Source organism: Myxine glutinosa, chromosome 1 (genome assembly GCF_964187855.1).
Source record: "Myxine glutinosa chromosome 1, kmMyxGlut1.1, whole genome shotgun sequence".
NCBI classification, from domain to species: domain Eukaryota; kingdom Metazoa; phylum Chordata; class Myxini; order Myxiniformes; family Myxinidae; genus Myxine; species Myxine glutinosa.
The window spans coordinates 314,876,950-314,901,666 of record NC_136261.1 but is presented as its reverse complement, the minus strand read 5'-3'; the positions used below and the strand labels follow the sequence as shown (position 1 = coordinate 314,901,666).

Here is a 24,717-nt window from a genome sequence, read left to right as displayed (position 1 = left end):
TTGAAATGAGACAATAGTGAAATAAAAGCTTTGTTTGTGAAGCACTTGTAGATATTGTTCAAAATGCACATGATCGACCCATTGAAAGTTATTGACTCAAAACTGAATACGAGAGAAAAATGAGAGAAAGCATTAAAAACTTGAACATCTCTGCAATATAAAAAGTAACAGAGAGCAACAGAAGCTTAAATGTCTACAAGCAGAATTGTATGACAGGACGTGCTAAGATTTTTGCACTAAAATAAGAGAATGGAAGCATCACCACAAACAGGGTCTTTGCCCGCAGCTGGATTTGATTATAGGAGGTCAATTAAATGGCCTTTAAATTTAATTTGAGATAGCCTAGGAAGGAGTTGGTTCCCAGGCTGCTCAATTCAGACCAAGGGGGATGGGGGAAGTTAAAATAGCTGGCCTCATGGGAAATTCCAAACATTTGTGGATCCTACTCTGGGAGTGGTATGACCCAGGCCCTATGGGAGGTCTTGTGGTGGTGTGGTGAGGCATCCCCTGTCCATCTGGGAGTCGCCCAGGCAATACCTTGGAAGACGTTGAGACCCGAAGTGGTCCCTCCCAGGCACCTGTAATGGTGTGACGTGAGGACCACTAGGGAGAGGTATTTCAAAGCCGCTTTGTGGGTGGGGAGGTTGTGTCTATCTGCAGGTGGATGAGGCTTTTGGAGGGAGCGAGGACTGCAGCCCCTCGTCATGCCTCGGCGTGTGACTGGGAAAAGGAACCCACCAGGGGGCGGGTCAGATCAGTCTGCAATAGGGCGGATGACCCCTGGCGACCATGGATAGGCCAAGGAGTGCCATTTGGGTGACCCCCTCCAGCAAAGCAAGCATTTATGGTACTGGGGGTGGGGGGAGTCAAGGGTGGGGCTAAAGAAAACCCTGGATGTGTGCAGTTTCTTTTGCTCTGCAGGCATGCACACACGGCTACAGTCAAGTGAAAAAGTCAGTACACCCCATGTAAAGTTTTGACTTTTTCAACATATTTCAACATACAGCTATTTGATCTTCATTTCAACAATATTGACAGATAAAGGTGATACAATATAACAAATATCATGAAACATTTACATTTTGTAGTCCATTGTATAATTTAAATAAACATAAATGCAAATTTTGCATGTGGAAAAAGTAAGTACACCCATGGCTCTAATAGGTGGTGTTGCCCCCTTTGGCAGAAACAACCTCAAGTAGGCGTTTCTTATAACTGTCTACCAGTCTCTGACATCGACTGGGAGAAATTTTTGCCCACTCCTCCATGCAGAATTCTTTCAGCTGTGCGATGTTTGAGGGGTTTCTTGCATGCACAGCTCGTTTCAAATCCCCCCACAACATCTTGATGGGATTTAGATCCGGGCTTTGACTTGGCCATTCTAGAACCCTCCATTTCTTTCTTTTCAGCCATTCCTTGGTGGATTTACTGGTATGTTTAGGGTCATTGTCATGTTGCAAGGTCCACCTTCGGTTGAGGTTCAACTTTCCGACAGATGGCCTCACATTATCCTCAAGCACCCTCTGGTACAATTAAGAATTCATAGTGGATTCTATGATGGTGAGCTGCCCAGGCCCTGATGCAGCAAAGCTGCCCCAAACCAGAATATTTCCACCACCATGCTTTACAGTTGGTATCAGATTCTTGTGGTCAAATGCTGTCTTTGGTTTTCGCCAAACATGTCTTCTGGTACTGTGGCCAAATAGCTCTACCCTTGACTCATCTGTGCAGAGCACATTGTTCCAGAAGTGCTGGTCTTTGCCTAGGTGTTCATTGGCAAACTTTAGTCTTGCCCTGATGTTCTTTCTGGACAGCAAAGTTTTCCTCCTGGCACACCTCCCATGTAGATCAAATTTGTGCAGCCTCTTTCTAATGGTAGAGTCATGCACTTTGACATCAACAGTGGCAAGAGCTACCTGTAGGTCCCGTGATGACATTCTGGGGTTCTTTGAGACGTCTTTCAGCATCTTGCGGTCTGCTCTCGGGCTGAACTTGTTGGGGTGGTCTGGCCTGAACAAGTTGGCAGTTGTTTGGAATCTTCTCCACTTGTGGATGATCTTCCGGACAGTCGAATGATTGATTTCAAATTGTTTGGAGATCTTTTTAAATCCCTTCCCAGACTCGTAGGCATCTATAACCTTCTTTCTGAAGGCCTCAGAGAGCTCTTTTGATCTAAGCATGGTGACGCCGCACACTTCAACAACAAAGAGCAAACCAAACTAAATGTCTGAGGTTTAAATAAGACAGGTTCCTCCAAGATCCTCTCGAACGATGTTCTAATCATTTGCACCTGAGCTGGTGCACCTGATTCTAATTTTAGGTATTTGAAGTCGTGATAAATGTAGGGGTGTACTTACTTTTCCACATGCGAAATTTACATTTGTGTTTATTTAAATTATACAATGGACTACAAAATGTAAATGTTTCATGATATTTGTTATATTATATCACCTTTATCTATCAATATTGTTGAAATGAAGATCAAATAGCTGTATGTTGAAATATGTTGAAAAAGTCAAAACTTTACATGGGGTGTACTTACTTTTTCACGTGACTACATCCACACTGCCACATTATTGGACATCCCTGCTGCCGAGTTGAAGCCACACCTGCAGGTTAATTGTGATGCCATGGCTTTTGCAGTCATGTATTGATTGATTGACTTGCTATTGTTGTGATGTATGTTGATGGGGATGTGCCACTCAGTCACGTGCGACTTCATCCTGTACGTGCTACTGAGGGTAGATAGCCCATGAAATTGTTAGGTAGATTTGAAATTGGGTATTTTGACTCAGCTGACAGCTGGAGCAGGTGACATCCACTAGGGTATATGGTCAATCCATAAGTTTTTATTTGGAGAAGTAAAATGGTGGATAAGGGACGCCAGTCTTCAAACCCTTCCAACTACCAAACCCTTCCAACTACCTTCAAACCCTTCCAACTACCCTCCTATTGCTCTGACCTCTACTATTTCCAAAGTCTTTGAATGTCTTCTCAATAACCATTTCCTCAAGCATCTTGAATCCCACAATCTTCTATCTGACCATCAATATGGCTTTCACAAGGCAAGATCTACCAGTGATATCCTTTCTTACATTACAAATGTCTGGGCCTCTTCTCTGAGAGACTTTGGGGAATCCTTTGTTGTAGGCCTTGATATCTCAAAAGCCTTTGACAGAGTTTGGGATCTGGGTCTGATATCCAAGCTTCCCTCTTTCGCTTTCCTCCTTCACACTGCTCTCTCATATAGAGCTTTCTCTCTGACCGCTCTATCTCTGTAATTGTCCATGGCTCAACATCTCCCTCTTTCCCTATCAACAGTGGTGTCCCTCAGGGTTCTGTCCTGTCTCCAACACTCTTCCTTCTTTTTATTAATGACCTTCTTTCTTCTACAAATAACCAAATGCACTCATATGCTGATGAGTCAACGTTGCATTCCTCCATGTTTTTCCCATCTGCTCAATCGTCCCTCAATCCATATGCATCTCGTTTGATCACAGCCACCTCTTTAAATTCGGATTTGTACAAGATTTACCAGTGGGGCAAATGTAATCAGGTTAAATTCAATGGTTTGAAAACTAAATTTCTTCCCATCTCTCTCTCTAAAACTCCTCTCAACTCTCCAATCTCCTTTGAAAGCTCCACAATTACACCATGTGATACAATAAACCTACTAGGTATTACCCTAACTTCAAATTTATCCTGGAATCCACACATTACACAAATAGCTAAATCTGCCTCGAAGAAACTGGGAGTCCTGTTCAGATGTCGAAGATTCTTCTCCTCTCAACAGTTGCTTTAACTCTATAAAGGATTGATTCGTCCTTGTATAGAGTACTGCTCTCATATCTGGGGAGGTTCTCGTTCCACATACTTACTGGACAGAAGTGAATTAAAAGTAATTCGACTTATCAACTCTCCCAATCTGATCTCAAAACTTGACCCGCACAAATTACGTCGCAAAGTTGGCTCTCTTTCTCTTTTCTACAGATATTACTTCGGTTTTTGCTCCCAAGAACTTGCTTCTTGTGTACCTCCGCCATAAGCAAGGCCACGGATTACTCGACAAGCCACTACATCTCATGATTACTGTGTGGCCATGGGCAACTCAAGGGTGGGCCGTTATGATGTTTGTTTCTTCCCCTCCACTGCCAAACTCTGGAACTCTTTACCTTCACATGTCTTTCCAAACACTTATGATCTTCCCCTTTTCAAAAAGCAGATCCTCTGCTTTCTCAAAAACTCGAAGACTATTCTCTCCTTCTTCACTTTTCTATCAATGCAGTTCTTTTATTTAGGCCTGGCCTCGATGAGGACTACATAGTCCGTGCCTGGAGCCTTCTACATAAAAAAGAAGTCTGTTTAGTTGTTATTGCCATCTTCTCTGCCCACCCTAAGGACACCATCCACACAGAGGCAGCAGAGGAAATACAAGTATGCATGTGTGTGCATGAATAGTACAGCTTGAGGCCTAGACTTTAAGGAGACATACATTACTGTGCAAAAGTTTGGGCTATTTTGACTTTTGTGGTGCTATTCCCCATTTCACATTTGTAGGAAGTTAGAAGTGTGCAATATAAGGAGAGAACAATTCAAATTTCTGTGAAAGTCAATTTGTTATTTCAGTTACCTTTAAGTATATAAAACTAGAATTTATACCCCACAAAATATTGAGAAAAACGACAATGGGAAGAGTATTTTTAACTCTTGCTTATTGCGTTTCTGAGCACAATCGCTATTTCCTACGAGCCTCAATTTTGTCTAATTCTCAATATTCACCAATGCTGAGAGAGCGAGCGGCAAATTTGATGCGTCGAGATGATGTAAAATGGCGTAATATTTGGTCCAAGTACTGCTAAACAGTAGGTCTTTGAAAATGCCAAGAAGTCAATTTGTGTTCGACAGTTTTAACAATTCAATTTAAATTTAAAAAAGATTTCAAAGGCGGTAGGGGAAAAAAAATTTTTGGGAAGTTTCCCTCCGTTGATGCACCACCTTATTTAACATGTTAAATTAATTATTTATATGTGTTGTTTGTGTCCTTTATGGTGTCCATAAAAACAGTAAGTTTCCTGTTTGGAATGATTTTCCATTGACTGACAGACAGGCAGACAGACTAAAATTAATTACATCATATCTGCTCATGCACTGATGGGAACTGAGTGGTGTGTTGATGAGGAGGGGAGTGGCGTTGAAGCTGAAGGGAAAGGTATATGCTGCATGTGTGAGAAGTGTTATGATTTATGGGAGCGAGACATGGGTAATGAACGTAGAGCAGCAACGAAGGCTGGAAAGGGTGGAAATGCGAATGGTTCGATGGACGTGCGGAGTATCGTTGAGAGAGAGGAAGACAAATGATGAATTGCAAAAGATGATGGGAATAGAGCCTGTGATTGATGGTGTGAAGAGGAACAGGTTGAGATGGTTTGGTCATGTGTTGAGGAAGGATGAAAGTGACTGGTTGAGAAGAGTGATGGAAATGAATGTAGAAGGAAGTAGAGGACGGGGAAGACCGAGAAAGACTTGGCTAAAGATGGTGGAAGAAGAAATGCGGGCAAGGGGGTTAACAAGGGGAGATGCAGAAAATAGGGCAAAATGGAGAAGATTGTCATGGGGACCGCAAGGCTAACCCCCACTCTAGCAGGGAAAATGGCCTTAAAATGCATGTTGTTATTGTTGTATCTCTGCTCATGCACGATTGGAACGATATTTCGCACCATTTGCAAAACTCAGAACCAAAGTGGTGCAAAACTGTCGGTTCCTTTTCCTCTTCATGTTCTGATTCGTGTTTAAAACATAATTCTAAATTTAACATTCAATTGAAACTAAGTAGTTCCTCGATCATAGACCGAGTCTGTACAAAAAGACACACACAGTGAAACAATTGCCTCACCCCACTTTTTTCTTCATGTGTGCATGGTAATAAATTAGAAAATTGCAAAAGGTTCTTTTCTGTACATATTGTATTACCATGTGCTGGTAATATGCGCTTACCACAAAGAAACGAGGCAGGAAACAGTTTGTTGATTTTTGTACAGTAGATAATAAATTATTGAAGTAATCAACACCAGTTACATTCTTGCAAATTACAAGAAACCACAATAAAAGTTATAAAGTAGAACGGCACTCGGTAGAGCATACCACCCAACCACCAACCTCTCGCCAGGCTGAACAGTTTATGTTCTGCATGCCACCGATAGTCTGGATCTGGATCTGGACCTGGACCAAAATCTAATCGGCTTGTTCTTTTTGCCGAAGCTACTCACACCCACCTCGTTTTGTCAGAAGTCGTCCACAATTTTTTGAAATATCATGCTATATATCATTTTTGGCCCTATTACTCAATGGTGAAGAATCGCTTAAAAAATAAAAATTCTCGTATCCGGATCCGTATTCGGATCTTCACCAAAATCGAATTTAAAAGTCCTTGTCACATAACCAACCTGTCCACCAAGTTTCGGTCGAATCCATCCCTAACTTTTAGAGATATCGTGATATATATCACTTTTAGGCCTATCACTCAATGGGGAAGAATCACTTCAAAATAAATTCTGTGATCCGGATTTGGATCTTCACCAAAATTTAATCAATTCTTCTTGGTCACGCACCCAACCTGTCCACCAAGTTTTGTCCAAATCCGTTCACAACGTTTTTTTTTTTTTGTTTTTTTTGGTATACTGAATCGAGGCTCGTGAAAGCTAACATTTACTTCACAAACAAATCAACCAGACAAACAAAATATATAAAAAGAGGGAGCGGAAGACAAGATGGGGAGAGAAGGGGAAGCACACAAACACAACATTTGAGAGCAGGGAGATGTGTGGGAGGGAGAGGGCTTGGGGGGAGGAGGCATGGGAAGGGGGGGGGGGGGGGGGTTGAACTTTTAGAGATATCCTGTTCAGACAGACAAACAGACAGACAGCGAGGGTTGAAAACATAAAATCCATCCACGTTTGGTGGTGGAGGTAATGAGTGAATATGTGAAATTAATTTTCATCAGCTTGTTCCTTGCTCAAATGGCTTTGAGTTTGTTCAGAATATCGCCAAAGAAGCAAATTTCTACAGAATAGCGTGTGAAGATCCAAACTGTGAGAATAAGGGCACCGATCTTTACAAAACTTCACAAACTGGTAGGGTCGGTCATAAGGAAGAAGCCAATTGATTTTGTGGTCAAAAGGTCAAAATAGGCTTAAGGTCAACAACTTCGTCAAATTTCTAAAATCCTCAATTTTCATCCGATTGACTTGAAATTTGAAGTAAATTTACATATCTGGTCACTGAATTCAACCATAAAATATTTTTTTAAGCTCAAAATAGGCCAGAAGGTCAACATAGGCTAAAGGTCAACAACTTAAGGTGGAATTTCTAAAATCCTCAATTTTCATCTGATTGACTTGAAATTTGAAGGGGATTTTCCCATCAGGTCACTGAATTCAACCACCTATTATTTTTGAGGTCAACTTTGGCCAAAAGGTCAAAATAGGCCAAAGTTCAACAACTTATATGAAATTTCTAAAATCCTCAATTTTCATCTGAGTGACTTGGAATTTCAACTGGATTTGCATATTTGCATATTTGCATATTTGCATTATTTGCATATTTGCATATTTTGCATATTTGCATATCACTTAATTGAACCACCAATTATTTTTGAGGTCAATATAGGCCAAAAGTCAACAACTTATTTTCAGGATTTTGCAAGTATTGTGCTATGCACATTATATTTGTTTGTTTGTCTGTTTGTATGGTTGTCACTTGCCTGCAGGTCACAATTCTAAACCAATAGTCATGAAACTTTTCCATGTTCTACAGGTAGTCACAACTGAAAAGCCTATTGATTTTGAGGTCATAGGTCATCTTAATGTCAAATTTCTAAAATCGTCATGTTTCATCCGATTGACTTGAAAGTTGAAAAGCATTTGTACATTGAAACACTGAATTGAGAAGTCAACTATTTTGAATTCAAAAGGTCAAATGAAGGTCAATCTTCTAAAATCATCCATTTTCATCTGAAAAAATGTCAGTTTTCATCCGATTGAGTGGAAGATTAAAAAGCTTTGAAATTAAACAGCAATTACAAAGTGCATCACTGAATTGGGAAAACAATTATTTTTGAGGTCAAAAGGTCAAAGGTTGAAGTTTTCACGGTCAAAGTTTTTAAATCAATAATATTCATCTGAAAAATCGTCAGTTTTCATCCGATTGAGTGGAAGATTAAAAAGCAATTGCATTGCATAGTGAATTGCATTACTAAATTGGGAAACAAACTATTTTTGAAAAATAAATTTGTACGTGCATGTGAATATATATATATATATATATGCAATTCAGTTTGAATTAAGACAAATGGAGAAGACTACATTTAGAGAGGCAATCCAATATTGTGGTGACCAAACTACTCGATAGTGATTTTGCAAAACTATTTCAAAGTTCTTCAAATATATATTTTAACCCAAAAATAGAAAAACTCTGAGCTAGTACTCATCCACAAAAAAGATGATAAGCAGGAACTGAATAATTACTTTCAATTATCCTTCAATCCAATATTAATAAATTGTCCACAGATGTTATCAATAACCAACTCGCAATTCGACTGGACAACATCCAACCATGGGAACAGGTGGGTTTTAGAAGTGTATATATCCAATCATGGATCACCTTCAAACAATAAACAAACTTTTGGAAAAAAAATCTCGAAAATGTAAATTGTGGCAAATTTATTGAATCTGAAAAAGACTTTGATGATGTTGAAACAAATGCATCGTGTACGCTCAACCTCGCCTAAACATTAACTCCAGATGTATCAACAAATCAAGCAGACTACAGTGGTGGAACAGCCACGTTGAAACTGCACCAAATTAGAGACATAATTGTGATCGAATGAGGCATTCGACTGAGCGACAGAGCTCACCAGACTTATTCACTGCATGCATAGGAGTGTAGCCTGGTGTTGGCTTAGCGGTTAGGGTGCCGGCTTGGGATCCTAGGATCCTGGGTTCGAATCCCGGTCGATCGCTGAATTAACACCAGGGGGGTTGACTCAGCCTGTCATCCTTCCGAGGTCGGCAAATCGAGTACCAGTTCACTGGTAATTTCCTGTGTGTCGCAGGAGGCGACTAACAAGGTTGGCGGCAGGAAGGGCATCCGGCCATAAAACATTGCTTCAAAAAGGGGACCATGGTGCCCGAAAAAGGCCAACCCCTGCTCTGCAGGGAAAAATGGCCTCTAAAGGTGGTTCTTCATAGGAGTGCTCTCAACAGGTAAATGGAAAAATAAAATAATAAATCTCAACAGTGAAAAATGAAACTACTGACAATTCAAAGTTTTTCAAACATTTCAAACAATGATGAAGACCTGAAAATGATTATGAAGGAGGTATAAATTTGGTGAGTCAGAAATTTGGCCGACAAAGGAATAGGATGAAGATAAAATTCATGTTCAACCGCTACGCCAAAGAGCAATATATTTGCAAAATTCCTTGCAAAATTGAAAATAACCAGCAATTACCTTTATCGAACCCAACTCGTATAAAAGAAACTGGATCACTTTGAAGAAGTGAAGAGATGTGCAACAGGAGGATGAGCAACATTTGGTAAATTAAAAAGGTCATGAAGAATAAACTGCCTTTCTGTCTGAAAAAAAGTTTACAATCAATCCGTCATACCAGCAAAGAAATATGGCAGTGGAAGTGGAACATCGTCTCTTTCAAAGGGGATGGAGCAAGAAATTGATTACCACGCAAAATGCCATGGAAAGATATGCCGTCTCGGCATTACGAAAAGAAGCCAATGGATCAGAAAGAAAACTTAATTCAATTATATAATGGTCACGATTTTAAAAAAACCTAAATGGAACTGGCGGGAACATTTTGCAAGGAAAAACTGACAACCCTTGAATGACAATAATATTACAAGTTCGCAACCAGGAAATGACCAGGAAGAAGCAGAGAAAGACCAAAGATCAGATGGATAAAAGCAATATGAAAATTCAATTGAATGCATTGGCTTTGAATTGCAGGAAATGGAACAATAAAGACTATATTATGGGAGGCCTTTGTCCGACAGTGGACTTAAAGCTGTGTACGGTACCATTTCTGGGCCTATTGGACCGTTTAAGTCACTTGCAGGATGATAATGCAATCGTTGTATATGGCTTAACATATCCTGGTAGAATGCCTGGATGTTACCATATCCTTGGGCACATGGAGTACAGTACTTGAAGAGCTAACAGTTGAAGCGAATGGGATAAGACCCATGTTTGGTCATTCGTGTAGGGTAACTGTATGAACTCTTCTACTGGAAATGAAAGGCCGTGGGCTATTTAACGTCCACCAACCAATGTTCGGACATGGGACACCCAGCTGAGAGACGGTGCTGTGCACTTTGTGACAATGTCACAAAAGAGCAGAAGGAGTGTGCTGCCTGTGAATGACAAATCTAACAGTCTAGCACTCATCAAGATTTGAACCTACCCGACATGCACTCCTGTGCCTTATTATAACGAGTTCCCAACAAGGAACTTTGACGCAGAAGGAGGCCATGAGGCCCATCAAACGCCGCACTATTATTACCAACCTATGGTTGTTTGTCCAAGCTCTACCTTTTTTTAAATGCGCCAAGTGAAGATGCAGCACATACAATTTTAAAGTCTTCGGTATGACCCGGCCGGAGTTTGAAACCTTGAAACCGCCGACCTCCCACACTTATAGTGGACGCTCTAACATTATACAATCCTCGTGTTGGATTTGCGGAGAATAATAGATGCTAGTCAGGTTCAGTCCGTGTCTCTGTGTCTCTGTGTCTTTTTCTCCCCCCCCCCCCCCCCCCCCCACCCCCAAACACCCCACTCCACGCACATTACCATTGTGGTGGTGTTTCTGGTTCTTTCTAATGCCCTATGGAGATCTCTGCCTGGATTGACGATTCATTTGGGGTGAGTTGTTCCCCATAATAATTCACCATTCCTTGTGGTTAACACTCATTATGCAAATGAAATAAAGGGCCTGTAAAACACATTCAGCATTACTGGACTTTCTTTTTTCTTCTTGGGTCTTTACATGTTTTCCAGCTTCTTTCTATTGCTACTTTTCTTTCTACCTTCTTTATATCCTGGCCAATGAAGATTTTTGTGTTTTGAGCACTCTTGCATTCATCGTGTCCTTGTGTTCATGTTAACTTGTGAAATTCATGCACTGCCCTGTTTTGGTGGTGGTCCATGGCAATGCTCTGCGAAGATCCCTCTCATTCCTGATTCAGCACACTTCTTTCTTGAATGATGGATTGCCCAGGGGGTTCATTGAATTAATAAAAGCAGTTAAGCTGGCATTCTGGATTGCATGAGGCTAGAAGGAGGCAAAGCTGCACAGCTGGAGGGGTAACAGCAGGCTATCATTTATACCTTCTGGCTGAGAGCCATTCGAAGCCTTTACTAAGTACATAAGACCACCAGTGAAAGAATGAGTTCGTTCAGCAGAAGCACCTTCACAGCCCAAGGTTTACCCAGTCGGCAGAAGCTCAAAATCTCAGATCTTCCAAAATTGCACAATAGATAATATAAAAAAAAGAACAAAAGGCATCTCCCCAGTTTGCAGCAAAAAAAGGAAAAGGCGAACTATGTCTGTCGTCACTGCAGAAATAAGCACGGGTGAGTTAACTTGCCTTGCAGCACCAAGAAACAAAGATGCAAAAGGAAAGAACCATCAAGTCAAGTAGCCATGTTTTTGTGTTTAGTCATGGTGTCTTACTTATTGTGATGTATTTGGTCAGACGGAGTGAAACACTCCCTCGTGCATCTTCCCCCAATAACTTATTTACCGGTTTCCTCCTTCTCTGCCAGGAGATTCTCCTAATTTGCACCTAAATTAACCTCTGAGTTTTGCATTGACCCTTCTCCAGAATGAGAAATGGACACTGTTTGATGAATATCTGATCCTACATATTAAATTATATCAAAAAGAAAGAGGAGCGGACGGAAACTTCAGGAGGTATGTGATAAGTATATGAATGAATGAATGAATGATCGTTTTGAGGCCATTTTCCCCGCTAGAGCGGGGGTTAGCCTTGCGGGCCCCATCACAATTATGGTTCCCTGTTTGCGGCAATGTTTTATGGCCGGATGCCCTTCCTGACGCCAACCCATAATGTGGTAAGTATAAAAAACAAAAAATCAACATATGCAGAATTTTACCAAAGAAAACTGAAACCGATTTGCCCATATTACTGCAATTCCCCTTGATATGTGGAACTGGATACCACAGGAAATCAAGTGATTGCATTTGTGTTTGCGGTTGGTCTATGGGGTGGGGGTTCTGGAAGAAACTTTTTCAAAAAGGGGCAAGCTGAGAGACTATTGGCCGGTTGGAACGTGGGGTAGAGAGGAGGGGTTAGTTGGCTAGTTTCTCTGTTTCTGCTGTCATTTGGCCAGTTGGCTTTGGGCCCAGAATGCAGCAAATTGTGCCCAGATCATTCCGAAACAGAGATGCCCAGAGAAATGGCAGTTTTCTGAGGCAGCAGCGGCGTTACCAGAGCAACTTGAAAGGAATGGTTTGTAAGCTCCAAGACACATTTCTATCTCGATACTTTTGGCCTTCCAATTGAACAGCTATCGTTTGAGGCAGAAAGTGCTCAACCAAATAGGCCCGATTCAACTCCATGGCACTTCCTGCTGATTGAGGCCCTCTCAGTCCAAACCATTCTAAAGATGACGTGAGCCAGTAAATAAAGGCAAGGTGAGCAGGAAATAATCGAGAGCAGATGCGTCTTGTGAGAAATCCCTGGTACTGGTAGGCCGAAGTTGGTCGGCTTGGTGATAACAGAATGCCTGCAGGCTACGAGGCTGCATTTCGGGTTATTTTATCCAAGGAAAATGAGCTCGAATAGGGCCAAGAAAGAAAATGTGACTTCGACCTCACATACACAAGTCCTCACTTGTCATGCACATTCTCGAGAAACCTCGAGTGAACTTCATTAGACAATATGTCATACTGAACCTGAGTCCTGATTTAGCCTTCACCCCTCTGCGCCCCAACGTTCGCTCCCCGCTACTTGTGTTGACATGGCTGATTGAAGTATATGCCTGCAGCCCATTGAGCATATAGTTTTCAAAATTGGAACACATTCACCTCACCATTTCCAACTGTCGTTTGCAAGCAGCTACACTTGACAAAGCAGCTAAATAAACAGAAATACTTTTCAAAAACCCCAGAAAAGTGGTTTGTAGAACACAGGCAGATGGTCGTACATTTCAGATGTGATCATTCATTACTTAATAAAACTGGGTATGTTCATTCATATATAACGAAAAACAGGTTTGTAATTAAATAAAAGTGCTGCTTAAAATATTTGCTTGGGATTATTTGATCCACCATAAGCAAAAGCTGGACACTCTCTACGACACTTCTTGTTTAGGTGGAAGATCAGAACGATTACCAGGAAATGTTGGCCGAATCAAATACACGTCCAGGTCACCCACTTGTCACAGAGCAAACACTTCACCAATGTACTACACGTAACGAGCAGTAGTTTATGCCTAAAAGGACCCAAAGAGAGCAAACAATGCTCACGTATCAAGTTTTTCCGTCAGTAAAATTGAAACACAAATCGCTGGGTGAAAAAGATCACCCCATAACTCCCATTCCCCCATCCCGCTCCCCGCCTTTCCTCCAACTTGCAAAATATGAAAGCCAAGCTGTTGAAAAACCCAGAGCTCCAAACTCCCTTTCCTGCCTGCCTGGTCTGTTGACAGAGCGGCCTCGCTGTTGCAGCCCTGTTTGGGCCAGCTTCCACCCCCATGAGGCATTCCGGAGAGGAACAGGGTCAGGGGACGAAAGCAGAGGCTGCATTTGGAATCAAATCTACAATTTCATGATACAGCGGACATCGTTGTCACAAAAGTGCCGGCAAGAGTGCAAGCTGGCCAACACTTCAGTGCAATAGCTAGGTGAAAGGAACTCTGAAAAATCACACAAGATACTGGAGAGAAAATTCAAGCCGAAGGAGAAGGACTTACGAAAGGAACAGGACAGTCATTTTAAGGAGGCATGAAACTGTGAGGGTTTGTCAGAATTACATATGTCAGTGCATCTGCTGTAATTATTCAACAAATAAACTGCATTATGAAACAAAGCAAGTATAAAGTAAAAAACATTCCTTGCCGTACCTTGCTCACGGACAAAGTAAGCCAGATAGAGGTCCAGCTCTTTCACGGAGACTCCAATATGATGTGGTTGCACACACAGGCCTGGGGTGGCACACTGTGGGGACTTCACCAACCTCTCGCCATCTGTGCTTTCAAGTGGCACTCCCTTGAACAAAATCACCATCACAAGGTCCAGGCGCCAAACTTTGTCAGCTTGACGTAGGCAGTCGATTCGCCTGATCTTGCCCTTTTGATCAGGGTTTGAAACCACACAACAGGGTGCCTTTTTACCCGTCACCGTCAAAACGAAGTCCTCTCGGCATTCAGGGCGGATGTCCTTACGCAGTTTTGCCAGGAGGCGTGAGGCCCACTTCTGCTTGACCTCGCCTTTTTCAGCCAGGAGCTCATCTTTCACAGCACGCTCTTCATCCTTGGACATGCGCTTCTCATGTTTCTTGAAGTACTTGCGCTTGCGTGCTTGCAGGTTGAACCAGATGTACGAGAAAGAGCGTACGTGTGGCAGGAGGGCCTCGATAAAGGGATGGAACTCATCCTGTCACCAACAAAGCAGGCAGGGAGAAGGAAACAAAAGGGGTAAATTGCTCAGGTTTCAGCAAATCTTAACCCAGCACTCATTGGCTTAATGGAACAATGTCAATGTCACACTTTAATTAAAAACAAGGATTGTAGCTCTTCACATGTCCATTTTCAATGCATACAGGATGCTTGCTTAATAGGTAAGGCCTGAAATAAGGAAAATGCAGGTTTGTCGAAATGTTCAATCACCGTGATTGTTTGCATTCACCAATTACAATGGTGATCTGGAGGTTAAACCTAAAATCCTAAATCACATGACTGATAGAAAGTTCAACCTATCTTTGTAGCAAAACTGTATCCAGGTGCTAACAGGGAAAATAAAAATCTCTGCAATTTTCCTTCCATATTTTTTCTCGAAAAGTCAGGAAAATCCATTTGAAGTCCTCCAAGAGGCGTTTTTTTCCAATAATATATTTCATGGTGGTGACTTCTTTCAGCCTGAAAGTGAGAAGACTATAATGAACCCTTGGATGTCAAGTTTCTGATCTTTTGCCCAGTCAAAAGCATGTCTTTGTAAGGTAGTACGTTTAATTCGGACTGTCAAATCCTGCTCACACACCCCTGCCGCACTCTGCTGAGTGCATTCTTTATTCCTTTCCCTACACATCTGGTCCATAGTGGGTGGGAACTGCAGGATAATGATTTCAGCAGAAGGTTGGGATTGAGACTGGAATCTTGAATTAAATTCCTTCTTCACTCCACCAAACACTGCGAGCCTGTCAAGTGTAAAGTCTGCAAAAGGCAACAATGGTCTGAGAAACTTTAATGGTTTCTGCATTATTGGATTAATCCAAAGAAGTGTTCATAAAATGATTGTTCAGAAGTGCATAGTAGTTACTGGAAGGCCTTATAAGACAACCAAGCGAGTTCAAGGGATAAATTCTACATTCAGCAATGCAACTCAAAAGTTAGTCATAAAATAAGATAATTTCAACCAGAAGTTTAGATCCAATAACAAAACATTACCAGCAAGCGAATCCAACAAAATCTCCATCGTAACCAATTTTACTAAACAACTCATATTTGGGTTCCTCGAACATAATGAACATCGTATTTAGAGCAGCTCCGCATTTCTCATTTTCACCAACAAAGTAAATACACCTGGCTAAGTGAGACCCTATGGTGCAGCCATGAGTCATATGGGACATCAACACTGGCCAAAGCTTTGTGTCGACTCACATTTATCTCACAACACCCGGGCCGCCAAAGTTTTGGCCGAAAGTCCATTTTGGCATTAATCCTGAGCCATAATGCAGACCACATGTTCACATCATTTTCCCAGAGGTAAATAATCAGAGATCGTGATGGACGTAGTATGGGAGAGGTACAGGGAAAGGAACAGAGGGAAAGGAACAGAGGGAAAGGAACAGAGGGAAAGGAATAGAGGGAAAGAATGTAAGTATGGGAAATGATGGCTGTGCTATGATTGCATTTGGTGTGGCTCGTTTCATGTATCTTTAGGAAAGAAGCAACTTGCACGGTGTGAATATTTTGCTTTGATAAGAATTACGCTCCTTGGATAGAGGGCCACGGGTCGGGCATGCGCTCGTCCCTGCTGCCCGCTTCCACTTATAAGATTGCCTGTTTGGGGCTGTCGGGAAAACCATGGGGCAATTACATAACAAGGGCAGGCTTTGGAGACAAGAAGGGAAAAGAAGGTGATAGTTAAAGGGGCGGTGAGGAACGCCTTGTCAAGACATCAAATCTTATTCCATCAATCTGAAGAAGTGTTTACAGGGAAGGCATCGAACGTTGAAGAAGACATTCAGGTCTACAGATCCTGTACATTGACAATATCTTGCTTGGCTTATATATTTATTTTTTAAGATCATTTTCTTGTTTTCCATTTCAATAACATTCCCTTTCATAGAACTTCGCTTCTATCATCTCCTTTCTGACATTCCGAAGTCATATTTACAAACATCTATCCTGGCCCCATTCTGTCCCATGATACACTATCTTTAGCTTTTCACTCCATTGTGTTCTCCAGTATAATGTAAATATTACAAAAAATGTCGATTTGATGTCAATTACCATAAACTTTGTCAGGTGGGGGAAGATCTCCCCTCACCCCCACCACTATGTAACATCCTCATTTCTGGTTATATGTTCAATCCCCTCAATTTTTTGGCTGACACCAGAGAACGTGTTGGCTGACATTATAGCAAGTAATTTCTAATTTTAAAAATGTTCAATGCACGAAAACAAAAGCACTGAGGAGGGTGTATATGCACGTGGCAGGAGAGGGAGAAGGAGGATGGGAGGGAGGTTGGTGCGTCTTCCCCCACATTTGCCAATGGAGTCATTTTGCCCCACATTACTCCATAATTTGTATTTTTGAATGATTACTTTTCTTTTGCAACTTTGATTCCATTTTTTGACGGCGTAACCCATAGGGCAATGCCGTCTCGAACAGCATTTGTCTGTCCGTATGTATGTATGTATGTATGTAAGTATGTATGTATGTATGTACGAGTATGTGTGTATGTATGTCCCTTCCGCTGGCATTTTGCGGGTTTATTCCATTTCAAATTTGTTTTCTCTGTAACCGTCGGTCCAATTGACACGAAATTTCACCATAGGAACGCCTCCTCCTGTAGAATTTTAATGATAATTATGATGTCATAGATCACATGGTATGGGGGCCATCTTGGAAAAAAAACAAAAAAACATTACAACTTATACCTCCAAAATCACTCCATGAAAAAAAAAATTTGAAAGGTACCTCATTGCAAAGTACTCCCCATGGGGAATAACATATGTTAATGATGATGTCATAAATCGACAAGTAGAACGCTTGATCCGATCAGTATGAAATTTATTGTGTATGATCTATGGATAGATTGGTTGAGGAAAAAAAATGATGACATCATCAGTCACGTGGTTCAGGGGCTATATTTTTAGGGCGTAGCTCGTAGATTAATGCCGTCTGGAACATCATTTGTCTGTCCGTCCAGTGTATGCATGTCCCTCACAAACGTCCACCAATCAGAGTTAAGGATCTGGTCACATGACAGTGGGACAGCAGATTCTCCACTCAGCCTTGTTATATTGCAACTTTAGCTGCGGTGACGTACCTGTGACTTATATTTTAAGTTGCAAATGAAAACCAGGCAGTCAGTATAAGGTATAACTTTAAACCAAAAAAAAACATTGTTACAAATACTGTGAGCACCATCAAATCCGCCAATCTCCCCTCCTCCAACTTGATATCATGCAGAAGTGTAACGTTTAAGTTCTTTCTCTTTTCTCTCTTTCTCTTTCTCTTTCTCTTTCTCTTTCTCTTTCTCTTTCTCTCTCTCTCTCTCTCTCTCTCTCTCTCTCTCTCTCTCTCTCTCTCTCTTTCTCTTTCTTTCTTTCTCTCTCTTTCTTTCTCTCTTTCTCTCTTTCTCTCTTTCTCTCTTTCTCTCTTTCTTTGTCAAGATTGTCTTTTCATTGTCTCTCATTTCATTCATTTCAACATGTTTCATTTCAATTGTCTCTCATTGTCTGTGTGTCTGTCAAAAGTATATGGGCATTGAATAATGCGCTTTGCTCTGTGCAAAATGGTGTGCTGATCACAGATTGATCACTCCTCGAGCATGATATGATTTCTTTGTGAGGAGCAAAACACTTTATTATTTTTTTTCCTGTTCCCTTTCTTGATGGACTAATGGTCTTCATGTAAATGTTCCCTTTAAAATGGTTTTGCTTGTTTTTTTTACCTCTGATTTGTGAAATGCTTTGTGAAATGGTTGTATTTATACGTTTTACAAAATATACTTTTTGATATTTTTGTAATAAAAGGATGTAAAAGTCAAAGTCTCTCTCTCTCTCTCTCTCTCTCTCTCTCTCTCTCTCTCTCTCTCTCTGTGTGTCTGTCTCTCTCTTTCTCTGTGTGTCTCTGTCTGTCTCTCTGTGTCTCTGTGTGTTTGTGTGTGTGTGTGTCTCTCTGTATCTGTCTCTCTCTGTCTCTGTCTGTATCTGTCTGTCTGTCTCTGTGTGTGTGTGTGTGTGTGTGTGTGTGTGTGTGTGTGTGTGTGTGTGTGTGTGTGTGTGTGTGTCTCTCTCATTTTAAATATGCTTCATTTTAACTCCAAAATCCTTAGCATTATTTTCTTCATGTCCTCTTTAATGAAAAAAAGAAAAAAAAGAATCCATTTTCATCCTCAAATGTCTGCTTCTCAAGTGTATTCACCGAAACATGACTCATGTATGTATTATCCAGATGCCGAACTGTATTTAATCTGAATTTTCGGCAATTGGTTCCAAACAGCGATCTGGACTTTCATTCTTGGCCTGGAATGCCTTTTCTTTGCTCCTCTTTTCCTGAGTAACCCGGTATCCAGGGCAGACCCGCACAGCCGATGTTAACACTAATAATTCATAACAATATCTCACTTGTATAGTGCCTTTCACGACAGAGCCATTAAAGAGATCCGCACGAGATCGGTTTAACTCACGTACCCAGACAAGGAAATTGCAACGTTGTCCTGGACAAAGAGGAACGTTTGAACACAAGAGCGAAAAAGTACAAGGTAACAAACTCGGTTTTGACCGATTCCCTATTCCGACAGCAAACGGTAATTCAAATCCAGAGATGTTCATTACAATAATACAATGTTTATGCATTAATATTGTCGTTTTAAAACACGCGTTCCCATAAAACCGAGATGTTACCCAAATAAGATTTCTTTCTTTTCTATCGTGATTTCAAAGACGAATTGAGTCCTCTTTTGCATAAATATTGCATTAGCAAACGCAATTTGAATTTTCGCATCTAATGATGATGTTATGTTTATCCAATAAACAATTCAAAAGACAAGTTGAAACAGACAGGTGAGAACTGTATAGACAAGGAATGTAATGTTCAGCAAGTTTTAGGTCATCCTCCCCCTCCCTCCCTCCCCTTCTACCCAATTCCCTATAAACACCCCCCTGCCAAATCTATCTCAACAAACATTTCCAAAAATTCACAAATGGCACTCTTCAGTAAATAACATTTATACCTGTTGTTGCCTCATTTTACTTCCAATCTCTTAACTCTTCACAATCCTCCATTGGCACATCTCACCTTCTTTGCTAGATGTATTGTTACGCTTACTGTACACTTTAACCCATAACCCCTGCTGTGCCCCCCTCCCCTCATAGCCCCAAACATCTGCTTCCGAGCACAGGAGCCAGGGTGCTGGGATGTTGGGGGGAGGAGGACAAGAAGGGGAATAGTGGGAGGGAAGCAGGGAGGAGAGGGAGAACAGGCAAGACAGAAGAGAGGGAAAGGGAATGAGGGAATGGGTGCTCAGGGGGAGGGGGAAGTAGAGGAAGTGGGGTGCCGGAGTAGAGGGCCGAGGGTCCAGCTCTGCGTAAACAGCCTCAAACTCCTTTCCGCCTTGTCAGCAAAACTTTCCGGGAGTGGTGAGGGGATTTGAGGCCCCCATGGGCTGAGGGTGGAAGCCGATGTAGCCTGGCAGGTTCAATTCAAAATGCATTTGCAATGTATTCTGTGTCTAAAGAAACTGTATATATGAAACTGTATCAAGCTGAACCAATAGACAATGTATTAGAGGAGTGATGGGAAATACAGGGTTGGTCGGTTAACTCAACTGTAAGGGAGATGATGACATCGTAGAAAGGTAGATTCAAGAGTATAATCTGCACAGCAAGAAAATGTTCAGAGACATGAAGTGGCAGGTGGAGAAGATAATAGAAAATATGTCAGAGGATTGTGGGAGAACTAGTTGGAAAGTTTGATATATGGCATACTTTGTGAAGAATTCTGTGTAAGGAATGATATAGGAAATTTGTTGCTCACAGAAAAAAAAAGACATGTCGACGTGGCTCAAGAAGACAGCATATTGTGAAATGATGCAGTAAAGTGAAATTTCATAAAGAGGTAAATGAAAAAGTGAATGAGAATCCAAGACAAAGTATGGAAAAAAATTGGTGAAAAGAATAGCGATAAATCACAGCAAACTTTAGAGATTGCAAGATTATATATATATATATATATATATATATATATATATATGGCTAAGATATGCGAAGGAAATAGTTATTTATAAATAGGGAGGAGTGGCAGAAGCAGTAATATTACTGACTTGATTGAGAATATAAATACAGAAATAAATATATAAATTATATATATATATGTATATTGCTTATAGAAAGTCTACACCCCATGAAAAAAATTTCAACTTTTGTTGCCATTTAGCCTGGAAATAAAATGCATTAAATCAGACTTTTTCCACCTTTATTTACACATCATAACCCACAACTTCAAAGCGAAAAGCTAATTCAACAAATTTCAGAAAATTCAAAATACAAAACTAGAATATCTTGATTGGATAAGTGTCCACCCCCCTTATAATAGCAATTGTAAATTAGCTCAGGTGTAACCAATCACCTTCGAAATCACACACCAAGTTAATTGGCCTCTACCTGTGTTAAAATTGAAGGGATTCTGATTATTTCAGAATAAATCAGCTGTTCCTGTAGGTTTCCTCATCTGGGTAGTGCATTTCACTGCAAAGACTCAACCATGAGCACAAAGAAGCTTTCAAAAGACCTCCGGGATAAAGTTTAGGAAAGGCACAGATCAGGGGATGGGTATAAAAATATGTCAAAGACCTTGAATATCCCTTGGAGCACAGTCAAGACAATCATTAATAAGTGGAAGGCATATAGTACCACTAAAACCCTGCCTAGATCAGGTTGCCCCTCCAAACTGGATGACCCAGCAAGGAGGAACTGATCAGAGAAGCCACCAAGAGGCCAATGGCAAATTTGAAAGAGCTACAGGCCTAATGGCAAAGACTGGTCACTGTGTGCACATGACAACAATATCCCAAGCACTCCACAAGTCTGTCCTGTACGATAGCACGGCAAGAAGGAAGCCATTACTCAAAAAAGCCCACCTTGAGTCCCGTTTGAGGTATGCAAAATAAACACTCCAGAGATTCTGAGGGGGAGTGGCAAAAGGTTTTGTGGTCTGACGAAACCAAGATGGAACTTTTTGGCCTAAATGCAAAACGTCACATTTGGCACAAACCCAACACAGCACATCACCCAAAGAACGCCATCCCGACTGTGAAGCATGGTGGTAGCAGCATCATGTTATGGGGATGTTTCTCATCAGCAGGGACTGGGGTACTTGTCAGGATGGAAAGGAAAATGGATGGAGCAAAATACAGAAAAATCCTGGAGGACAACCTGCTGCCCTCTGCAAGAAACCTGAAATTGGGACGGAAGTTCACCTTTCAGCATGAGAACGACCCAAAGCACACAGCCAAAGCTACACTGGAATGGCTAAGGAACAAAAAGACAAATGTCCTTGACTGGTCCAGTCAGAGGCCCAACCTAAATCCAATCGAAAATCTGTGGCATGACTTGAAGCCATCAACATTAACTGTCCATCAACGCTACCCATGCAACTTGACTGAGCTTGAACAGTTTTGTCCAGAAGAATGGGAAAATATTGCCCAATCCAGGTGTGCAAAGCTGGTAGATGCGTACTGTATCCCAACAGACTCACAGCTGTATTTGCTGTCAAAGATGCTTCCACCAAGTATTAACTCAGGGGGGTGGACACTTATCCAAGCAAGATAATCTAGTTTTGTATTTTTAATTAATTTTCTGAAATTTGTAGAATTTGTTTTCCACTGGAAGTTGTGGGTTACAATGTGTAAATAAATGTGGAAATAGTCTGGTTTAATGCATTTTAATTTCAGGCTATAAGTCAACAAAAGGTGAAAAATTTGAAAGGGGGTGTAAACTTTCTATCGGCACTGTATCTCAGTGAGGGTAGAAGAGAGCAGCAGTGGGTATGGGAGAAAGCGTGAGGTGACCATAGGCAGCACTTTTCGAGACATTGGTGGAAGAGGAACGTGACAGCGTGGCAAAGGATTCAATTACACAGATGAGAAAATATAGGAAGGGAAAAAAAATGGAGGTGAGCATTCAGCTTTAGATTTTGGAGTGTAATTAGGTGTGGGATTCTCAAATAATGTGAGAATCAAAATATGGGAGGGATGAGGGCAGAAGTCAGTTGAAAGAAAACTCAGGATGACATGGAGATTCTGAGAGAAATAATTGAGAAGTAAATTTTTTGAGATTGTAAAGGAGATGGTGCGGAGATGTGGGTGAAAATGCCAGACAGTGTCGGGAGAAGACAGGGGTAGTGGAACAAAAGAATGCTTAAGAAATACTGGAAAATATGGATGAGGTGATGACAAAAATGGCGATGGGCGCATAATATAATGTGGAGTATTGGGGATCAAGGAAGAGAAAGCAAATATAATGGAAGCATTTTCAATATAACACAAGGATAGTGAAGTATAATTTGCTAAAATATATATAAGGAAGGAATTTTGAAGCATATGAGAATATGAATTACTGTAAATAAAAATGAATACTGTATATTTAGGATTACCGAGAACACCAAACATTAACTAACATAAATTAGTTCATCTAAGCACTTAAACAGGTGACGCCAAAACATTGTTTCATTTAGACCATTACGTATACTATTACGAATACGTGTGAACCTTTGCAAACACATTTGGCCATTACAAACCCATCTGTTTGGTTACTGGACCCTGCGGAGATCTGTCCCGTGATGAACCAAGAAAAAAAAAAAAACTGCCAACTGTTAATTGTTCATAAGTTTTCAGAAGCTCTGGAGGGAAGAGTCAACTGTGATCTGTGTGAAATACAGTATATGGAGACCTCATTGTAGATCCAAAGGCCATGCATGCCCTGTGAGTTTGATCTCTGCGGGAGGCCAGTCATTATTCCCTTCAAATGCAATGACTTTTGGCAACTTCTAAACTTTCTCACGCGCTCAGTGACATCTCTCTTTTTAATTAGTTAAACAACAATGTGGTGAAATATCACTGATAGTAATTGCAAGACCGCAAAAGTCGGGTCATATTTACTGCACCATGAGCAACAATTGTACATAACCACAAGTATGTTGCCCCTTCAGGAAACTTTGCATACCAAAATACTTTTGCAGCTGCCCATTTGATTCATTATACTGAGTTGCTCAAATTTTAATAACAAACTCAAAATATTTCAGCAAATATTGCTTTAAGAAATAATCAAAAGCATTCTCCTGCCCTAAACACAAATAACAGGCGGTTCATGTTTCGGTTCATTTTTCTCTGAAATTTCTGAAATGTTTGGTTTGTGAGGCTCGCTGCTTTTACTCCCTGCTGGCAGAGCTTTGCAAGTGGGGAAAAGTTGGCATGGGTATGAGGGAGGTAGACAGTGGGTCAATTTCATCAACTCGTGGAGTGTCCCCTGTTCCCCCCAAAAAAACTTTGCACAAAGTAAACGGTCCCACTCCTCATTGCCATTGTCACCAGATTTGCAGCTAAAATGCCTCGTCCTTTAAGAAATAAAATAAAACACAATACAATACAACGTTGTTTGTAATCCCAGCTGTACGTTTCAGCTTCATGCTGGCTTGCATGCCCTGGATAATATCGAATCAGGGCTGTAGCATCGAGTAACGCTCGGATTGCATATATCAGCAGCAGTGGCGCAAACAAACAGGCAACGCACTGCTGTTCATGTGCTTATTAAAGCGCACACGGCATGTGTCGACGTGAATTTTATTAATTCAAGAAAAGTTCAACCGCCTTTCATCCCTGAGAACATGCGGGTGTCATCCTCTGAGGTGTATTATGGACCAAATAGGCATTTATAAATATCGCAAAAGTAGGAAATTTAGTAGATCCTAACTTTTCTGGGATTGCCATGACTATCGATCCAGCATGTAACTAGGATTCGGCGAGGGGACACATGCATATCTCTTCACGCAAGACAAAACTTGCATCTTTATCGATATTCCGGGAAGAGCCGCGTCTGAAGCATCGGTACGTTTAATCAAGTGATGTACATCTCAGGTCTCTGTAGCTATGTTTCGAGGTCCACAAAATCTCTGCTGAATATAACATACGTGAACAACTGGGATACCTCTTCGGCAGATCCTCTTACAGGCGC

General features: G+C 41.1%; 1 protein-coding gene across 13 annotated transcripts in view; it reads right to left on the bottom strand.

The window, feature by feature from the left end:
• LOC137440265 (nuclear factor 1) overlaps nt 1-24,717 on the bottom strand; it is a 409,428-nt gene that overhangs the window by 380,275 nt on the left and 4,436 nt on the right. For all 13 annotated transcript variants that reach the window (XM_078769159.1, XM_068136582.2, XM_068136636.2 and 10 more), the window contains exon 2: nt 14,158-14,689. In XM_078769159.1, the coding sequence (XP_078625285.1) occupies nt 14,158-14,689 (532 nt within the window). The remainder of the gene's footprint in view (nt 1-14,157; nt 14,690-24,717) is intronic.